Genomic DNA, 19957 nt, shown 5'->3' on the forward strand with positions numbered 1-19957 from the left:
TACAATAATAATAGGAATTTATACAGCCCCATGTATCTACATTAGAATATTCTATTCCGAGGCACGTTTTTACATGTATTATTATTATTACCCCGGCTTTAGCTCGAGCTGCCTTTCAGCACTCATGCATTCAAGGAATTCATCCTGCCGGGTACCCATTCACCTCACCTGCGTCGAGTGCAGCACAATGCAGATAAATTTTCTGCTGAAGGAAATTACGCCATGGCTGGGACCCTCTGTTTCAAAGTCAGAAGAATTATCCACTGGGCCACAAAGCTCCACAATTGATACAATTTTATACCATCCTGGGCATCTACATGTAATTTGCACTTTAAGAAATCACTTTCAAAATTCACTAAATGTTTTAAAGTGGCAATGTGGACCAGAAATGTAAAAAGCCAGTTTTCCATGCAAATTGACAAATTTCTAAATTCTATGTGTAAATTAATATTTATTTCAGGGAAATCAACAATTAAAGGAAAGTACAGCAATGGAAAAATAGTATTGCCAAGTTGAAAAAAACTAATTAATTCTCAAACACCCTCTTATGAAATAAAATCATCGTCATCATCAAGTCAAACAATAGTCTACATTGTACATGCATATATACATATACATGTAGCATTCTACATGTACATGCATATATACATACATGTAGCATTCTACATGTACATGCATATACATATACATGTAGCTTTCTACATGTACAATAGTAAGGTCATGTTAATTGTGAAACATTTTCTTACATATACATGTACAAAAATATGTACTACAAAATACTACGATTTCATTTGAAAAAATTATCTTCACTGCTGTTATGAGATACACACATTTACATATTTTGAAGAAGGAATGTAGAATGGTAAGAAAAATAAAAATCTGAGAATGAGTTCATAAAAAATGGTCATAAATGTAAAGTAAAAATAAAAATGGAACTGGAATATGTGAAGCCAAATTGATTTGTCATTCAAAAAAATATTTCAAGGTGTACAGTACAAAATACATGTATATGCAATTAACACACAATTTTACTGCAAAGCTACGTCAGTGTCACATATTAATGAGAATGATAAGTTCAGATTTTTTTTGGAAATCCAGCCAATCAAATTGGAGAATTTCAGTAGCTTTTAACTGTTATAAATGGGCTTATGCCAGTATGGTTTTGATAAAATTGAAAAAAACATTAATGAATGTCTGCTGAAAGTACATCAGAGTTTATGACTTTAAGTTTTGATGTACCGTATTTTCTGAAGGTCTCCGTGGCGGCAAAGAAAAGGGTCGTGGGTTTCACGATACACCATGTAAATAAATATATGTTGGTTCCCAAACTCGACTCGAAAAATAGTATTGCTCAGTTGAAAAAAAAAAGCTTATTAAATTCTTCAACTCCCTCTCATGAAAAAGTTACCCTTGAAATAAAATCATCATCATCAAGTCAAACAATAGTCTACATGTATATGCATATAGCATTCCACATGTAAAGGTCATCTTAATTGTGAAACATTTTCTAAAATATACAAATATATGTACTACAAAATACTATGATTTCATTAAAAAAAATTCTCTTCACTGCTGTTATGAGATACATACATGTACATATTTTGAAGAAGGAATGTAGAATGGTAAGAATAATTAAAATGATCTGAGAATGGGTTCATAAATGTAAAGTAAAAATAAAAATGGAACTAAAATATGTGAAGCCAAAGTGATTTGTCATTTAAAAAAAATTTATTTCAAAGCGTACAAAAATATACAATTAAAACACAATTTTACTGCAAAGTTACTTGCCAGTAACAGTTTCTAAGGATTCAAAATTTAAAACAGAACTTAACATTTTGGCACTCCATATTCCCACTGTAGTGAAGTTGAACAAATTGATATCATCATTACCAAGCTTCAAGAGCAGGGAATTTGGAAGACAATCTTGCATGAATGATAAACATCAAATTATTACAAATTCAATTTTGTTCGATTGACCAAACTCTCAAAAGTCAGTGTTATTTCTGAGTTAAGGTGTTAATTAACACTCTCCAAACTCTGATCCGGTCAATGTGATCCTGCTTCCTTCTCTACTCAAATTTGAAACTTTCATTTAAAAATTTCAACTTTACAATTCAACTCTTAATTTCCTTTTAGAACGAACTACCCTTTCAAAAATTCTTCATTTCAATGATGGTTTTGAGCCAAGAGAATAGACACAAATTATCAAGACAAGGATACATGTATGTTCAAAGACTTTGCATGTATTCTAGGTATGGTTCATGAAGCTGTTCATGAATTACTTTAATGACTTTATGTAAAAAAATAAAGTATGAAGTGCCAAAATATATGAAGTCAGATTTTTTCTTAGATTTTTATCAAGACAATACATGATTATATTTCGACTGATTTTAAATAAATTTGGGGTAAATGCATACTTTGCATTGAACGTATATCTTCAAATGTAATTTTTGTTATTCAATCTGGTTACTGACGCTAATACTAAGGTTATAAGATGAATCCCTTACTCCAGAAGTATCCTCCTTGGGAAGAAAGTCTCTTTATTTGAGGGTCAAAGTTGCGGCGAAACAGGCTAGCTCCTTTCCACTGCTATCCTGAGCGACAGCCTTGACTTGATAATCACCGGAGCTAAGCCAAGACGGTATCCCAGTATCATCTACTTCAACTTGAGTTGCAGGCAAGTTGTAATCCCCCTATGGCAGGTATAAAAAAAAAATCAATTTTTGGTAAAATAAAAAATACTTAAATGGTGTAAGAGCACGATCCTCAGTTTTGGTGGTGGTAGTGAGACAGGGAGAATATAAAAACTGTAAGATTAAAAATTCATTATCATCCATCGGATTCACGTATCCATGATATGGTGTTGATTACTACTACTACTACTACTACTACTACTACTACTACTACTACTACTACTACTACACTACTAATATAACTACTACTACTACTATTAACAATCACAACAATAACAACAATACTAATAAACAACAAAGGATATCCCTAAGGTGCAATATTTCATATAATTTTTGATTATGTCAAAATACAACTGTATAAACTTCTCACTTTATAATGTATTTTGAGCATATCTTCATTCCGTTTACATAAAACTGTTTCTCACTCTATCACAGCAATTGATGTACATGTAATCCTGGAAGCATTATAAAACAAGGCCGTTAAACAATGATTATGTTATGTTTATGTTTTTGAATTAGTGATTATATGCAATGATTTAATAATTTTTCATAATTTTTCTCCATTCGTTTATACATCATGACCATTACCAAATGTATGTATTTTACTGTGATATACATGTATGTATATATGTATTATTTCAATCAATATCAGGTGCGTCTGGTCAGTTAGGTATGGGGAGGAAGGTCTGCAGACCATAGTTATTAAGTTAACTTTTTCCATACCCTGGCAGCTTGACCAGACGCACCTGATACAACGTAATTTTGTCTTGAATTTTATATTATGATTTGTATGAATCTATTGCATTTTGTATTCACTTGTTTGTAATATTTTATTTGATTCTGTATGCCGAATAAAATAATAATAATAATAGATGGACCAGGCTCAGGCTGTCATGTCCCGGTATATTAGAATTGTGTGTGACAGAATAAACTGAAAAATGCAGGGGTGAAAGTGTGCAATGAATATTGAATGGAATATAATTTTTGTTTCTTGTATTCTTTTTTAAGCATTGTATTTTGTAAAGGGCTCTGTGAAGGAAAAAGAACATACTGCATTAAAATATGGAAAAACAGATCATAATGGCACTTCTTTAAGGATTAGAATGAGCTGAAGGTAGGACGATTTAAAGTGAATACGGTACATAAAGAGACAGTGTCATTTATAATACTTGTTTTTGGTCATATATTGCAGGGGTAATGTACTGTTTCAAACTGTAATGTTGGCTTCTCAGCCAATAAGGTCTATCAAAATATAGAATATGATTACTTTTTTTTGTCATATGCCAATAATTTCATAAGTGCATGATAATCATTTATATTGCACAGTGCCCTCTTCATCCAGATTGTGTCAGTCTGGGTACACACACATTTTTTTTTTCTTATTGTTCCTGTAAGCCCTACTGTACCTGGAGTGGATCCCTGGTCACTGTGGAATAAAAGATAATGAAATAGCAGACTCCTGCGCAAAACAAGCTTTATCAAACAAAATAGAAATTCATATCAATAAACATCAGAAATTATGCAACTTATTTCAAAAAGTTGTAAGATAGTTAGGCAAGAAAGATGGAATAAAACTAACACAGCACTGAAAGAACTGCAACCATCAGTGCTATCCACATATAAATGTAATCTAGGTAGACAGGAAACTGTACTCCATCGTCTCCGTTTTAGAGTTGCTGGTCTTAATCAAGATCTACTAAGATTAGGGATTCATCAAACAGGGTTTTGTAATAGATGTCCTGAGGTAGAAACTGTCAGACATTATATATTACATTGTCCAAAATATATAATCATATCTCATATAATATATATCATCTCAATGCAATACAACTTCTTTTGAGATAATATATATCATATGAGATATATGTATTATACAGCACACATAACCCAATATGTCTACATACTTTCAAACAAATATTTGTAATAAAAATCTGCGTAAACTTAATTGATTTTAATAGCTACTGGATAATTGGATAATCCTAATTAAACATTACCGATGTAAAACAAAGATATACCTATATTTAGTAAATTAATCCAAATATATGCATGTTACATGTAAAGCCATTATGTCTTTTACATCTTCAGATACCTGAAGAAGGCCGAACTAAATGGATGAAAGCTTGTAGTAATAAAAGTTGAAGAAATCCAGGCTACGTCTCTAGCTTCAATGCTTTTTGAGCTTCTTCGCCAATAATATGTTCTGCACATTTAACTAACCAAACCCACTAGAGTTTTCGCCTTGTTGTTGTATATATAAAAAAATTATTAATGTTTATCCCATCTGTAAGCACAGGTACACTAGTGCCCCCTCGTCTATGCATGGGTGACCTAGGCATTTTTTTTAAGTCCGAAAAATCGGCACAATGTACTGGCTGACCGTTATGACTGCATCTTTGAAAGGGCAGGGCAAGCGCAACTATTTGGAACTGGGCCGAAGATAGTGGCTTGTTTTTGGTGAAGATTTGTTTACATGCCATTTTGACAATAGTTTAGTCTTTTTTATATACTATATTTATCCTTTTTCATAATGGAAGGATGCACAAGCAAAATATTTCATATATTTATACATCATATTGGTAACGATATGAGAAGTGAGAATTTATACATGTAGATAATGTCAATGGCGACAATAGTCAAATATGACTAATTGCCACTCAAACCAACATGTAAGGAGAAGAAGCTTTCATTTTGTTCTTTTCCTTTTTATTAAGTGTTGATTCCATGTTTGATTCTATTGTGTTATGATCTTAAACAACTATAATTGTGTCTTACTATTTTGTAATACATGCTATCTTTGTATAGTCACATGGATTGGAAAGGATGACCTTCGGGTTATAGTTATTTAGTTAATTTTATTTTCCTTTCCCCGGCATCCATGTGACTCTCCTTATCTTACATTGTATTGTTATACATTTGATTATGCCAAATGAAATAATAATAGCAAAGAGGGAACAGAACCTGCAGATTTAGACATTAATTTATCCTTCAGGCTTCACTGACTATACTGCCTGACTTTGGCAAAAGGAAGCAAGTGACACACTAGTCAAATTTGAGTTATTCATTGCTGTTTCTGAAACAGTCAGAAACACCCTTTGTATGTTGCACGTTCAGGCAAAATTTGGGGAAGAAATGATCGTTCTATGGAAAGATTTTGAAGAAAATATGCTGTTAAATTGCATTGATGCCTGTGTAAATGATGAACACACATTGCTCATTTACGACAAATGATACTCTTGTATTAAACTTCATTCTTTTTGCCAAAGTATGGTAGTGTATTAGGAGTACATAACATGTGCGGTAAATGTGAAACATTGAAGTGAACTGCCTTTGAATTCAATGTTGGACCTTAAGAAATGCCTCAAAAAAGTGGATGGCAAATTGGCAATACACAATATTCAGAGAATACAAACACCAATGTTTACAGAGCTGCCAAACTAAGAACATTTCTGTTATTTTAAAAGCTGAAATCACTATTTTAAAAGAAATACCATAGCCTAGGACAACACATAAAACTGACAGTTTTGATTCCAATATTTTGCATACATGTACATCAGTATTCTTCTCAATTTTTAAGTACTTGGTACCTTTCAATACTTTCAGTATTACTATTTAGTACTAATCCATAATACTTGATAGATCTACATTTATATCTCAATCACAGTCTATAATAGCTATGAGATTAGACCGCAGTCACTGAATATCATTAAAACCAAGAGAACATACAAATGCAATGGAATAAAAATAAATGAAAGATTTAGATAAGACAGATTGGCATTAAAAGGAAAAAGTGGCTTTAAAGTTGTAAAAGATAATTCCTTTTAATAATGTGCAAGGATATTGAGAAAAAAAAATGAGAATACGGGGAATGATTGAGTATTATAAATAGTAAATAAAAATAAATGAACATGAAAAGAGAGAGAGACAGAGGGGAGGGAGAAGGCAAAATGAAGGGAATAAATAAAAAGAAATAAGATGAGAAAGTCTGACAGTATGCAAAAAAGGAAGAGTAATAGGATGAAAGGATAAAAAGCTAATACTTACAGCACTGAAAGGACAATGACATGGTAATCCAGATGAAGCAAAAGGCTCTGGACAAGGTTGACTTGGTGGGAAAGTTGTATTCAACATTTCACAGATATCCTCATAGGTACAGGAACCAACATTATCAACGCAAGGGATGGGTATCCATACTATGACCTGACAGAATCAAACATAATCATTTCATCTTTCATTTCACTCATTTCTTATCAACCTAAATAATGGCACATTACCATGAACTGACACAATCAAACAATCATGTCGCAACAAATTATTAAACTTCGATCTCAAATATTCTCATCAGAAGAAAAAATATAGAGAGTTACCTTGAAATCTTCAACATACATGTAAGGAATTATTTATTATGGGTGTACATGTACTATGACCTGAAATAAACATAATCATGTAACTCTAGTTCATTTCATTTCAAACATCACTATCATAATAGTATCATGGTTTAAGGGCATACTACATGTACAATGTATGATCTGAAATATAATAAAAAATAATCATATGATTAAGCCAACAACATACACTTTATACAGAATGGTTTTGTAGCATGCTATGATGATCTGACAGAAACAAGCATCATATTTTGGTTCAGTTCATTTTACCCTACGTGTACATGTATGTTATTTATGAACACACTGAGAAAATCAAAGATAATCACATCATTTATTTAATTTCATACCATTTCAGCCAACATTATCAACATACAGAATGGTTTCATGGGTTTATTTCCAATTGGTCGAATACCAATTTGTCCAATTACTAAACTCGTCTACTATCATTTGGTCTAGACCAACAGTTTGTCTACTATCCACATGCTCTACATGTACTGACATTTCATCCACTCACCATTTCATCTAATAACCAGAACATTGGTCCAATAGCCATTTCTTCCATATACCATTTGGTCTAATTTGACTATGTGTTAATCTGGCGAAATGTATCAAAAGAAAACGGGTATTAGACCAACTGGTTGCGAGACGAATAGGCAAACTGATGATTTGACAAAGTGATTATTGGACCAAATGGCTGTTAGAGTAGACAAAATGTGATGGCCAGAAAGGCATTACACTAAAATAGGTAGACCTTGTGATGAGTTGGCAACAGACGAATCACCATAAATGACAGAATCATAGATAATCATGTCATTTCATTTCATCTTCTGTACAGTTTATAACTCTTTTTACATAAGATTCAATCATATTCTTCTGAGTTGCTTTCTTTTTTTTAATTACTATTTTCGATACCAACATGTACAGGGCATGGTTAAGTAATAAAAATGGAAATCCCTGTAAAGGAGGGGCTATGAATCATATCAGTGTACAAACATGTATGACAACAAGTTTTCAAACAAACATTTTTCACATGCTTCCAGTATAAATGTATAAATTCCTTTTATATCAAGGAATTAGAACCAGATCACAAGAAAATCTAGATCAATATGGGAGAAGAGACAAGAGGTCAATCTATTCTCCCATGTTCTAGAAACATACCCTTTTTTCTCAATATGCTTTGAAAGCACACCCCTCTCTTAAAGCTGATGTGTGCATGTTCTTCTGATCACAAGAGATTACACAATGTAGTCAGATAATATAAGATGTTTTTCTCTCTTTGGTCAACCTGCAATCCAAAAATTGTTTTTGTTATTTACAGGGTAACTTTTCACAACTGATTGCAATGATGAACAAGTGGAATGCCTTTGGACGTCTCACCTGCATCACGCGATTCAACATTGCAGCAGTGCTGACTTTGAAAACTACTATAACTCGCACAAGATGTTCAGTGATACTTGGTTACTCTTATTTCCACATTTTATGAACTAGACCAATACACTCACAGAAATAGGATGGTAATTTAATAAATACCCCCAATGTGGCCAAAGTTTATTGACCTCACATGACCTTTGACCTTGATCATGTGACCTGAAACTTGCACAGGATATTCAGTGATACTTGATTACTCTTATGTCCAAGTTTCAAAAGTCAGATCAATAAACTTGCTAAGTTATGATGGTAATTCAACAGATACGTACCCCCATTATGGCCAAAGTTCATTGACCTTTGACCTTGGTCATGTGACCTAAATTGCGCGCAGGATGTTCAGTGATACTTGATTACTCTTATGTCCAAGTTTTATGAACTACACCAACATACTTTCAAAGTTATGATGGTAATTCAACAAATACCCCCAATTCGGCCAAAGTTCATTGACCCTAAATGACCTTTGACCTTGATCATGTGACCTGAAACTTGCACAGGATGTTCAGTGATACTTGATTACTATTATGTCTAAGTTTCATGAATCAGATCCAAAAACTTTAAAAGTTATGATGGTAATTCAACAGATACCCCCAAATCGGCCAAAGTTCATTGACCCTAAATGACCTTTGACCTTGGTCATGTGACGTGAAACTCATGCAGGATGTTTGATGATACTTGATTAACCTTATGTCCAAGTTTAATGAACTAGGTCCATATATTTTCTAAGTTATGATGACATTTCAAAAACTTAACCTCAGGTTAAGATTTTGATGTTGATTCCCCCAACATGGTCTAAGTTCATTGACCCTAAATGACCTTTGACCTTGGTCATGTGACATGAAACTCTAATAGGATGTTCAGTAATACTTGATTAACCTTATGGCCAAGTTTCATGAACTAGGTCCATATACTTTCTAAGTTATCATGTCATTTCAAAAACTTAACCTTAGGTTAAGATTTGATGTTGACGCCGCCGCCGCTGCCGTCGGGAAAGCGGCGCCTATAGTCTCACTCTGTTACGCAGGTGAGACAAAAACCATGAAATGATGAAAATCCTATATTTTGTTGTTAGAAATAGACATGAAACGAAATACTCTGAAAATTTGCTTTGCCCAATTGATTGTGGTCCGGCAGCCGCTGTGCAATATTACAGTGATGTCATGTACATATGCACCATTACATATTGCAGTGAAGGGGAAATTTGGAGGGCTATTTTCAAAATAATTTTCCAGGACTCTATTAAGCATTTCGGGTGAAAAATCGCCCCACAACCCATGAAATTTTGTCCAGTCAACCTGTCATGTCTATGAAAAGGAATAAAACAAATATTGAGAATACAAGATATTAAGATAGATTAACACTACATGTACATACCTTCTTCTTGATGGAAAGAGAAACCTTCACTGGGGAAACTACATCAACCTTAAGAGTTGCTTTGGCTTCTACCGTGACATTACCCGGGATAACAAGAGGATCTGGTGAGAGAACTACGTCAGCTGTGATTGGGTCATTGGGACCACATGACTTCCAGCTGAATGATGTCACAATGGGTTGCTCAAAAGGAAACAACTGTATAAACCAGAAAAAAAAAGGAATGCTTTATCAATTTCATCAGAGTCAGATGCCAATTATATTTTATTGAATACATATGGTACAGATCAATGGACAAATTTCACCTTTTCACCCATCAAAAGGGGGAATTAAGCAGTAACCTACTGTAGGAGGGTGCGCGAGTGCATATACATGTAGACGCTGTAGTTATGAAACCATCGGTTCAACCTCCACCATTACGAGCCAAATGGAAGACATCAGTCCGTGTACATGTAGGACAAATAAAACCAGAAAATGTTTTTAAAGACTCCTCCGAAACAGTAGATATATATCAGTCTAGTAATTGAACCGGCTATTGATGCAGACCAAAATATTTGAAATTGCCTTAGCGCCAATTAATGCGTACATCTAGGGTGGGAGCCTACATTTATTTACAAATGAGGTCAAAGCCCCAAAAGCCCCTGCAGGCTGCACTGATTTTCTTTTGCGTTCTTTATTTAATTTAATGTGCTGCTAAGCTGAGTAAACTTTAAATTTGCACCAATTTTGAGGATTGATACTTCAAACTTCTCAGGTAAGCTTTATAAAACCGCGACTTCGGCTATATAGACCCCTTTTTATGACATGTTGATGCGGGTCCGTGTCGACATGAAAACATAACTCACTCTCACAGTGTTAACAACGTGTACACGACCAAAAAACATGCCGTGTATACGTGCATGAAAAATGGACTTTTAAAACGGGCCTAAATTTGAGCAATATGTTTCCCGAGATTTTCAGTTGGAAATGCCACTTTCCATTTCAAAAGGCCATTTCCGTGAATTCTGTCCCTTTTCCGCGATCGCGGAAAATCACTGTCCCTACATGGCCCAATCCTCCCATACTCCTATGATGCACCACGCCGTACACCGGGGTACCGTAGTACCCCGGGGTACGGCGTTGTGCAGCGCCATCTCGTGATGTAATAGTGTACAGTTACATTGTTGTCATGGTGATCACGGTCGTACGATCGGTGCGACAATCATGACAATGATGGGGACAATGATCACAACGCCTATTTCCTTTCTTTGATACAATCTTATGCCAATAATAGTAAACAAATAGAATAAAGTTATCATTTGCATGCATTAATTGTTACATAAGATCACTAAAAAGAAAAAAAAATCTGTACAAAACATTAAAATATACTTGTACACATTTTTGGTAACCTAGGGTACAGCGCAAAAAATAAAATGAATAATTCAACAAAATGGCGGATTATTATTTGGTACCCCAGGTACCAAATATACCCCAAATCGCGGGTATATACAGAGTATAGCTTTAATTTATTAAACCCAGTTGAACCAAATATTTTGAGGGGGCAAAACATAGTAATGTGGGAAAATTTGTAAAAAGTCGCCAGTGGCATATGGGGGGGGGGGGGGCTGTACCCCACTGATTGAATGTAAAGCTTAATGTAGGAAGGGTTACTACATGGGGGCGTTATAGAGCCATTTGAAGGTTACCCGTAGCTTATTTGTATAAAACTTTTATAGCAAGCTTGTAGCACAATCTGTGCACATACAATGTTGTATGCAGTCCATCTTTCTTCCCGCTCTATATTTTCTATCCTCGGCAGCCCGGTCATATTATTTTTTTTTCTTGTCCCTTTTCTTTGTTTTCCAATTTAGCTTTTGAATAATTCCATTCTACCTTCATTCCCCGCTATTGTTTGCCATTTTGTCATCTTCTTAATTATTTCCCATAATGCTCATTGTATTACATAGGCCTATTTCAGAATGATTTGTTCTTTCTCAAATACTCTTTCATTTCTTTCCCATTAAAAAAATCTTTGTTTTCTTTTCCCTTTCCTTTTCCTCCTTTCCTTTTCCCTTTTCTTCCCCTTTCCCTTTCTTTCTTTCTCCCTCCCTTTTCTTTTTTTCTCTTTTTTTTATTTTCCCGTAGAAATCCGCCAGGGGGGCCCACCACATCCCGCCTGTTACACCACTGCATTGGAGTGGATGAATGCAGCCGGAACAGCGAAAAAAAATATATAGACCTTATCGCAAATAGCGTTTGTCGTGTGAGGGCATCTGTTATCGCAGAGGATCACGGGATGCGATAGGGGGCAAACGCGGAATCGGCTTTCGGGAAGCCATACAACGCCATATGTTTTGTGTAGTGTCACTCAAAATCCAGGCTTTTTTTAAAGTCTGATTTCTTCGAATTTAAATTATTTTGGATACTTGAATGTAGAACAATCTTTGTATCAAGATTGCACAGTGAAAGTATGAACTCAATACTCACCGTATTTTCGAGGTTTTCTGGGGCTAAACTTGAGAAGATTTTGTGGGAAAAGTGAGATGGTGATTGCGGGTCAATGCCGGTTGACTTTAGAAAAGAGCACGTCGGCGATCCAAATTAGATAGCATATTTTTCCATTAAAGAATATTCATGAGAATCATGATGTAGACCATTGTATCTCCATTTAAAGGGGAATGAAACCTTTGGAACAAATAGGCTTGTGTAGAAACAGAAAAATCAAAGAATAACAATAAAGAAAGTTTGAGAAAAATCAGACAAAGTTATGAGTATTTGAATATTGCAATCACTAATACTATGGAGATCCTCACATTGGCAATGCGACAAGGATGTGTAATGTCACTGATGAACAACTTTCCCTTTGGTGGACTACAGAATACCCTCAAAATGTCTCTTTTTGCTTTTTCTTACATGATGATACAAACTCTTTATCCATAATGTATTCTTAAAAAATATGTATATGCCCTCATGTAAAAAGAACACATGATTTATGGATAGATGTGATAAAAGAGGCAATTCAAGTGAAATATATATTAAAGTAATGGGGAGAATTGTTCACAAGTGACATCACACATATTTGTCGCATTGCCAATTTGCTATCTCCATAGCATTAGTGATCGCAATATTCAAATGCTCATAACTTTCTCATTATTTGTCAGATTTTTCTCAAACTTTCGTTGATCTGTTTCTTTGATTTTTCTGTTTTCACACAAGCTATCTTGTTTTAATGGTTTCATTCTCCATTAAATTTAGCTAGTTTTTGTTATTTGGGGGGAAATATAGTCCTTTTTTACAACTCGTGCTTTTGAGTTTGATCATACGAGCTCTATGTTAAGAGGGGGTGAGACAAATAAGCTAGTATAGACCTATTACATGCAGAATAAAGATTAAATAAATCCCTGAATCTAAAACATAACTTAAGATCCCATATGGGCCTTATCCCTCCAACCTCTCTGTAATTTCATTTTGTCTGAAACTTAGCAGATGGATTTTTAATTCACATACCGATAAATGATATTCCATTCTTTTGATAAAAAAATCTTATTTCAACTTGTACATCTTCAATTAATTTCATCGCATTCAGTCACTTCTCTCACAAATCAGCTTCCTCATTTCTTTAAACTTATTTTTCTCTCAATATATTTTCATCTATTCTCATTTTTTCTATCTAATTCATTATTTTGTCTAAGTATGCCACTAATAAAACTTCAGAATGTCCGACAATACAATCCTGAATTATATGCAATAATTATGTAGCCTATGTGGAGAGAAAAAGAAATCACAGCTCGGTTTATAGGTCTACTTTGAATAAAATCATGATTGAGATAATTATCCATGAAACATGTATTCTTGACTATCGATTGATTTACAAAAATATATAAAGTTAAAGTAATCAAATCTACTGCAGAGTTTGTTTTATTGATCATAATTTTATTATTGCTTGGAATTCTGGGACCAGTTTCCTTCGCTGCCTTGCCGACGTACACTGTACCTGGGCCGAGAGTGCCCACTCTCCGCACATACAACTTTGCACAGTCACAGCTGCACAGCTCAAAATACGCAGACAGTGCGCAAAAATGAAACAAAATTGCAATTGTCTTCATAAAATCTGTGGTAGTTCTTGCAGCTATAGACAGCACATCTATCTCTGCCACCCATGGCCATGATTAAGAAGAAAAGTGATGTTAAACTCTGGGACAAATATGACGAGGCGTTTACTGGAAGTTAGCAAAATGTTGGCTGCAGGAGTCAATCGTATTTTGATACACTATGGAAATCATTATAACTGAGTGCACCCTAAATTTCCTATAACAACTTCAACAACATTAATCTCAAGTCGCGGAAACAAAGTCAAATACCCTTTTTACACAAGATTTTCTTAACCCCGGACTATCGCTAACCCTGTACTATCCTTAACCCCGTATTATTTTTTTCCTTTTCACACATGCCAAATTGTTATTGCTAACCCAGGATAAGGAATGCTTGCTTTTCACACACGAAACTCGCTAACCCCGGACTAGTGGTTTTTGTCGATCATTCGTAGTATGATGGTGGGCCCTAAGTCTGCGCACCTAACAATTGAGAGTTAAGATTTAACATGAATTTCTTCTTCTTATTTCACAAAATCTTTCAGTTGATAATGTTTCTTACATCATAATGAGTTAGTGTGCCAAATATCTCATAAAAATTTGAAAGAAATATATGATTTTCCTGGAAAAAACCTCGGGCAGTCATTATCAGATTGAAAAAAACAATGGTACCCCATGTCTGCGCACTCATTCACTTTGTACACGATTCGGGGATTTAGATGACAAAGGCTGCATTTTGAGGCTGTCACATGAAATGTTCTGAATCCATTATTTTTCCACCATTTTGAGTCAGATTTTTTTATGAATACATGTCTATGTATTGCATGTGTAAATTTTGTGCGCGTTGCGTATCTTCTTTTGCTAGAATAGCGCAGATACGCGGGTGCGCAGACTTGGGAGACCGCGCAGACATGGGGGAACTGACCATACAAGTACTTCACTCGTACACCTTTTACACATGCTTTCGTTTTTACACTAGCGATCTTAACCCCGTACTATCACTCTCAGCACCGCAATTGCTGGGATAACCCACTTGTTCACTGCTATCATTATCATTATCACCCTGCCTGTGGGGAATCTACAGGTAGGACTATGGTATGCCAATGTTGTACAGAGCACACACTTAAAAATATCATTAAACTATCACTTTTGTGACCAAAATTACTAATTTCCATACAGTTACAATTTAATTTTCATTAGTAACTTGGGAATAATTTTTGTATTCACCAGAGCGCTCAAAAACTTGAATTTTTTGGGCATATTTTCTTGTATGCCCTCTATTGGTGGAACGTAATATGGCAAGAAAATTTTCATTTTTTGATCTCTAATTTTAATTAAGAATTTAAAGAATCAAATTTAAATAAGAGTCAAGTTGTATGAATAATAGGTGTAATGGAAACTGTCGGTGTAAAGAAATCAAGCATTTGCCCCGAAGAAAAAGAGAAAATAAGCCAAACTTTGCCACCCTTATTTTGCCATAGGCCTACATGGAGATATAAGTGAGAACAAGGTTATATCATAACCTTGTTCATTGAATGAGTGGGATAACCCTGCTTTTTTGCAGGGCCAAATAATCCCGTAGTATGGGGGGTCGGGTGTTCGGACACTTTATAATTTTGAAGCCTTCTTTTTTGTCTTTGGATTACACTAAAAATAAGAATTCAATAGATGTAATCATCTTCTATTTCCTTCTCTACAATATTTCCTAACATTTTGTATTAAAAATTGATGAAACTTCACTTGTAAATTTTTCCAAATGACTTTCTAAAATTGATCGTCCGTACACACAACCTGTCCGGACACACAACTGGGTATGGGGTTAGCCCACTTTGCAAAAATGCTGTGTAAAAAGAAAGTGGGCTAAGCTTAACCCCGTACATAGGTGGGGCTAAATGGCAATTTAGCCCCACCTATAGTACAGGGTTAAGGAAATTTTAGCCTGTGTAAAAAGGGTAAAAGCGGCCTGACATCACAGCCACTGACCCAGATCTACAAGTATTTAGTGCAGCGGCGGCCGGCGGGCCCGGGGTCTCGGGAGCGTGAGGGGGTCGGTGAATTAGAAAAATTAGACTAGAGTTGCTTGCTTACCTCTGCGTCCATGGGAGAAACATACCTCTCCGGTTTTTGTGGCAACTTGAGTAATTTCATAAGAGCGATGAATGCTTCCTTTTCCTGGTTAAATGCAGTAATAATAGGCAAGCATACGACCAATGTCATGAATATGACAGTCAATTTCGTATTGTGATACATAATTAGTTTGTCGTGTTAAAACTTAACGCTGGAGTACACCGGTACTACATGTAAAGATAGCGCGTGCGTGCTGGTGCGCTGTACATGTACATCTAGCGCTAGGAATTATGTACCGTATGTAGTTTCATCGGTACATGAGCATTTCGGTTGTACTTGCATAATAAGCGTTAAGCGTAACGGTACCGGTACATCTACGTGCGGTTTTCAAGTTTTCCTTGGTATATTTTGCAACAACTCCATCTCCCGGTTCCACCTGAAAAACCCAAAAATGTCTTATGGGTTTTTCTTTTTTTTCCATCTACTTTTCTATCATATTTTATGAATATTTCCTTTTTTTCTTATTCTGTTATCTTCTATCAGTAGGCCTATATAGCTAGCCTGCCTATATACTGATAGGTATATATTATTATACTATAAAAATTTAGGTATACAAAAGTATAAGTATATATTCATTTTAATAGGTATATATTTCATTTTCTCCTTCATGACTTTTTTATGTTGGAATCGGAAATATTGGATGAGGTGCATATATTCTTGAGTTTATTTGAATATTTATGTCATTTTTATTTTCTAATGTTATGTTTTATTTATTGGAATTATTGCATTATAAATTTTGTTGGAAAAATGAATAAATAAATAATGAAAAACGATTTTTTTACAGTTATGCACAAGTTAGTCGACGGATAAAATATGCTCTACGCCTCCTTTCTCTCAAAATCTTATATATTTCTTTCTTTTAATCTCTTTCAATCCTTTTTTATTGGCTTTCAAATCCTACTTAGTCTGTTTAATTCTTCTTTATTCTTTCAATTTTTTTATTCTTCTTTTATGTTTTCTTCTACTTATGATAGGCTAGGCCCTATATAGGCCTATGTAGACTATGGCTTATAGAGGTCAAGTTCAGCCCAGAAAATTTTTGATTTGTATAAACAGAGAAAAATCCAACTAGCAATTCATCAAAATCGGATGTAAAAAAAGAAAGGGTTTTAAAGTTAGGCTATTTTTCACAAAACAGTTATGCACACTAAGTTAGTCGACGGATTTCCAGTTACTATTTCTTTTGTTTTTTATTGTTTGAATTATATGATATTTTATTTTAAACAGATTCGACAATGAGGACTAACTTGATTGAACCATATAGTATTACTGATTCCACGTGTTCCGGGAGAAATTAATCAGTGTTTCACTTGACAAAAAGTGAGGAAAAAATTCGAACTTTATAATAAAATGAAAAAGAAGTAGTAAGTGGATGACGTCATCAGTCACCTCATACCGACAAGGATGTGTATATAGAAATAGTGCAGAACGAAGCGAATTCAACTTCCGATTTTGATGAAATTCAGTTTGCAGTGTTATGCTTCAGTCCCGGTTTCAGTATTTCTCTTTTTTACAAACTTCCAAATGGGGTGATGGACTTAATTTTATTTTTTCAATGTGGTATGTGTTTTTTTTTAATTCTTTTATTTTCTTTCAGTAGCAATTCTTATCATTTGTTTCGTTATATTTTTTCTTTCAATTTTTTAGTAGGCCAATCATATTGTATCCTCTTTTTATCTGTCTTTATAATCAATTTATTTCATTTTTTTCGTTGTTGATTTTTTTACAATTTTGTTTTGATTCATGTTTTCTTTAACAAATTAGGCCTATGCATTTGTTTTTAATTCCATTTCTTAATTCTATTTCTATTTCGATTCTTAGTAGGCCTATTAAACTCATCTTCTAGCCTCATATGATATGCCTAGAAGATGAAATTAATAGCTATGGCCTTGATCAATGTTTCAATCAGGATCCGTTGATTACAATGTAGGCCTGTGTCCAGCTAGGACTCTATCTCTTTAATTGGTTGCTCAGTCAATATCAAAGTCCAGTATATAGGCCCGCAATATGTCAGGTACTTGCGAAACTGATCTTAGAACAGACAGCACTGACTCTCGTTTGAACGATATGGCGGTATCACATCATCAACCACGTGGCATATTGAAATCGTGAATATTTTGCCGCCAAAATTATGCCTATGCCCCACAATGCAATGCAAGTAGAAATACGAGTATCGCAATATGGCGACTGGACCGAGAGGGAAGTGAGTTGGAAATCACAGTCACGAAACGACGGAACTTGGTTGTTGCATTTAACTCGCGAGCCTACCTGCACTTTAAAGGGTATGCTCGTGATTTATTTTTCTACAGTATTTCGTTTGATTATTATCTCCCGGCTAAATGTATATAAATGGTACGCCAACCGTAATACGATCCAAATTGATTTCAGTTTCAATGCGCCATAACTACGTGCGCGAAAGCACGTGGTGTATGGCCGCAGCCAGTGTACCATTATTGCCTGAACCGTAGGCCGTGTACGGCCCGTGCTGCGCAGGGTTCTGCTGGGCATGCAGATTTCTCGAGGTCGATATGACTTCACTTGGATTTACTTGGATGTTGAGATGTAAGGCAATATCCTTATGTACCCCTTGTTTAATTTCTTATCTTTGGCAACGTCAATTTTGGTAAGGTCTACTGTGTCTTCAATCAGAGGATGGTTGTGCCAAAAATTTTCAAGTCCTATTTAAACTGATTCAGACTACTAGTAGTTGCACTTACAACTGACTCAGGCAGGGAATTCCAATTATTACAGCTCCTCGTTGAGAATGAATTTTGGTGAACGGAAGATCTTATAATGCAGATAATACAGCTATCTCTGAAACTGGTTACAGCTTCAAATGAATGACAATGGCACAAGCACAACGAGTCAGAAAGAAGATCAAGGGTATTTGTATTCCTCCAGTTCATCGTGACTTAGCCTTGAACCAGAATAGCCTGGTGGTTGAACAAATCAACGCATGTTCCCTCGTCTCATTCCGGAAATGTTTGATAAGGAAAGTTGAAATGGGTCCAAACAACCTGCTCTCACTCTCAGCTGCTAAGTCGGTAAAATTCATATTCCGAATTTAAAAGGTTTTTCCATTGTCAATGTTTTCTAAAACAAGTAATTCAATCTGGTCAATTACTGAAAATGAAATGATAAAATATCAGTTCCGGCTTGGTTCTGAAGATCAATGCTGAAGGATTTCACAACACAAAAATACACAGTACAGTCCCATGTACTCATTTTCGTGTTAGAAATATGTTAGAAGTCACATAGTGCTCATTGAGCTTTTCAGGACCAAGAATGGACTATTAATCTTTTTAAAGTAAGTGATTGACCAGATTTAACACTTTTCAGAAAATATGGACTTTCTAAAACATTTCCTATTCTTTGGAATATGAATTTTTCCAGGAACAGTTGAGTGGAGGTTGTTTGTCTAGGTACTGTTTGGACATTCCCAATCAACAATTTACAGAGAAGCTGCGTTTGCAGTGACATCACAATTGATCATAATCATATCTACATGAAATAAGAACTGTTCTTTGAAATTCTGTTTCTTTCCTCATTGTCTTGTTTTCAATATTTTTTCTTTGGTATTTTTATTTCAAAAATGAAAGAAGACATAACTCAGATATTTTTGTTCAAAGAAAGAATAAATAAAAGTTAAGCAAGAACTTTTATAACCATTCTTTTTAGAATAAAAATTCATTACAAATATTTGACAGATCTTTGACGTGATAATCTGGCTGAGGGTTGGTGATCCTTTGTTTGGCATTCATTGCCAAACCCCGAACTTAACCAAAGTTCGGTAAATATTGCCGAACCCTACAGAACTGAACCCGAACATGCCACCTGACTTGCAGCACTAGGATTAATATGGTCTCATTGATATTGCAGAGCTGTTCCT

At 34.8% G+C, this 19957-nt stretch overlaps 2 protein-coding genes across 3 annotated transcripts in view; one reads left to right on the forward strand and one right to left on the reverse strand.

The window, feature by feature from the left end:
• Positions 1 to 888: 888 nt before the first annotated feature.
• On the reverse strand, positions 889 to 16267 carry LOC121415523 (ganglioside GM2 activator-like). Its single transcript, XM_041608793.1, has 4 exons — positions 16030 to 16267; positions 9875 to 10069; positions 6735 to 6890; positions 889 to 2693 (listed from the first exon to the last, which is right to left on the reverse strand). The coding sequence occupies exons 1-4, from the start codon at positions 16189 to 16191 to the stop codon at positions 2541 to 2543; spliced, it is 666 nt and encodes a 221-aa protein (XP_041464727.1). The 5' UTR covers positions 16192 to 16267; the 3' UTR covers positions 889 to 2540.
• Positions 16268 to 18138: 1871 nt separating this feature from the next.
• LOC121415599 overlaps positions 18139 to 19957 on the forward strand; it is a 54473-nt gene continuing 52654 nt past the window's right edge. The window contains exon 1 of one of the 2 annotated variants that reach the window (XM_041608913.1): positions 18139 to 18350. The gene's annotated coding sequence lies outside the window, so the exon portion shown is untranslated. Of the gene's footprint in view, positions 18351 to 18420; positions 18631 to 19957 lie in introns of those variants that run through there. The other variant, XM_041608992.1, reaches the window with a different exon arrangement.

Source organism: Lytechinus variegatus, chromosome 1 (genome assembly GCF_018143015.1).
Source record: "Lytechinus variegatus isolate NC3 chromosome 1, Lvar_3.0, whole genome shotgun sequence".
Lineage (NCBI taxonomy): Eukaryota > Metazoa > Echinodermata > Echinoidea > Temnopleuroida > Toxopneustidae > Lytechinus > Lytechinus variegatus.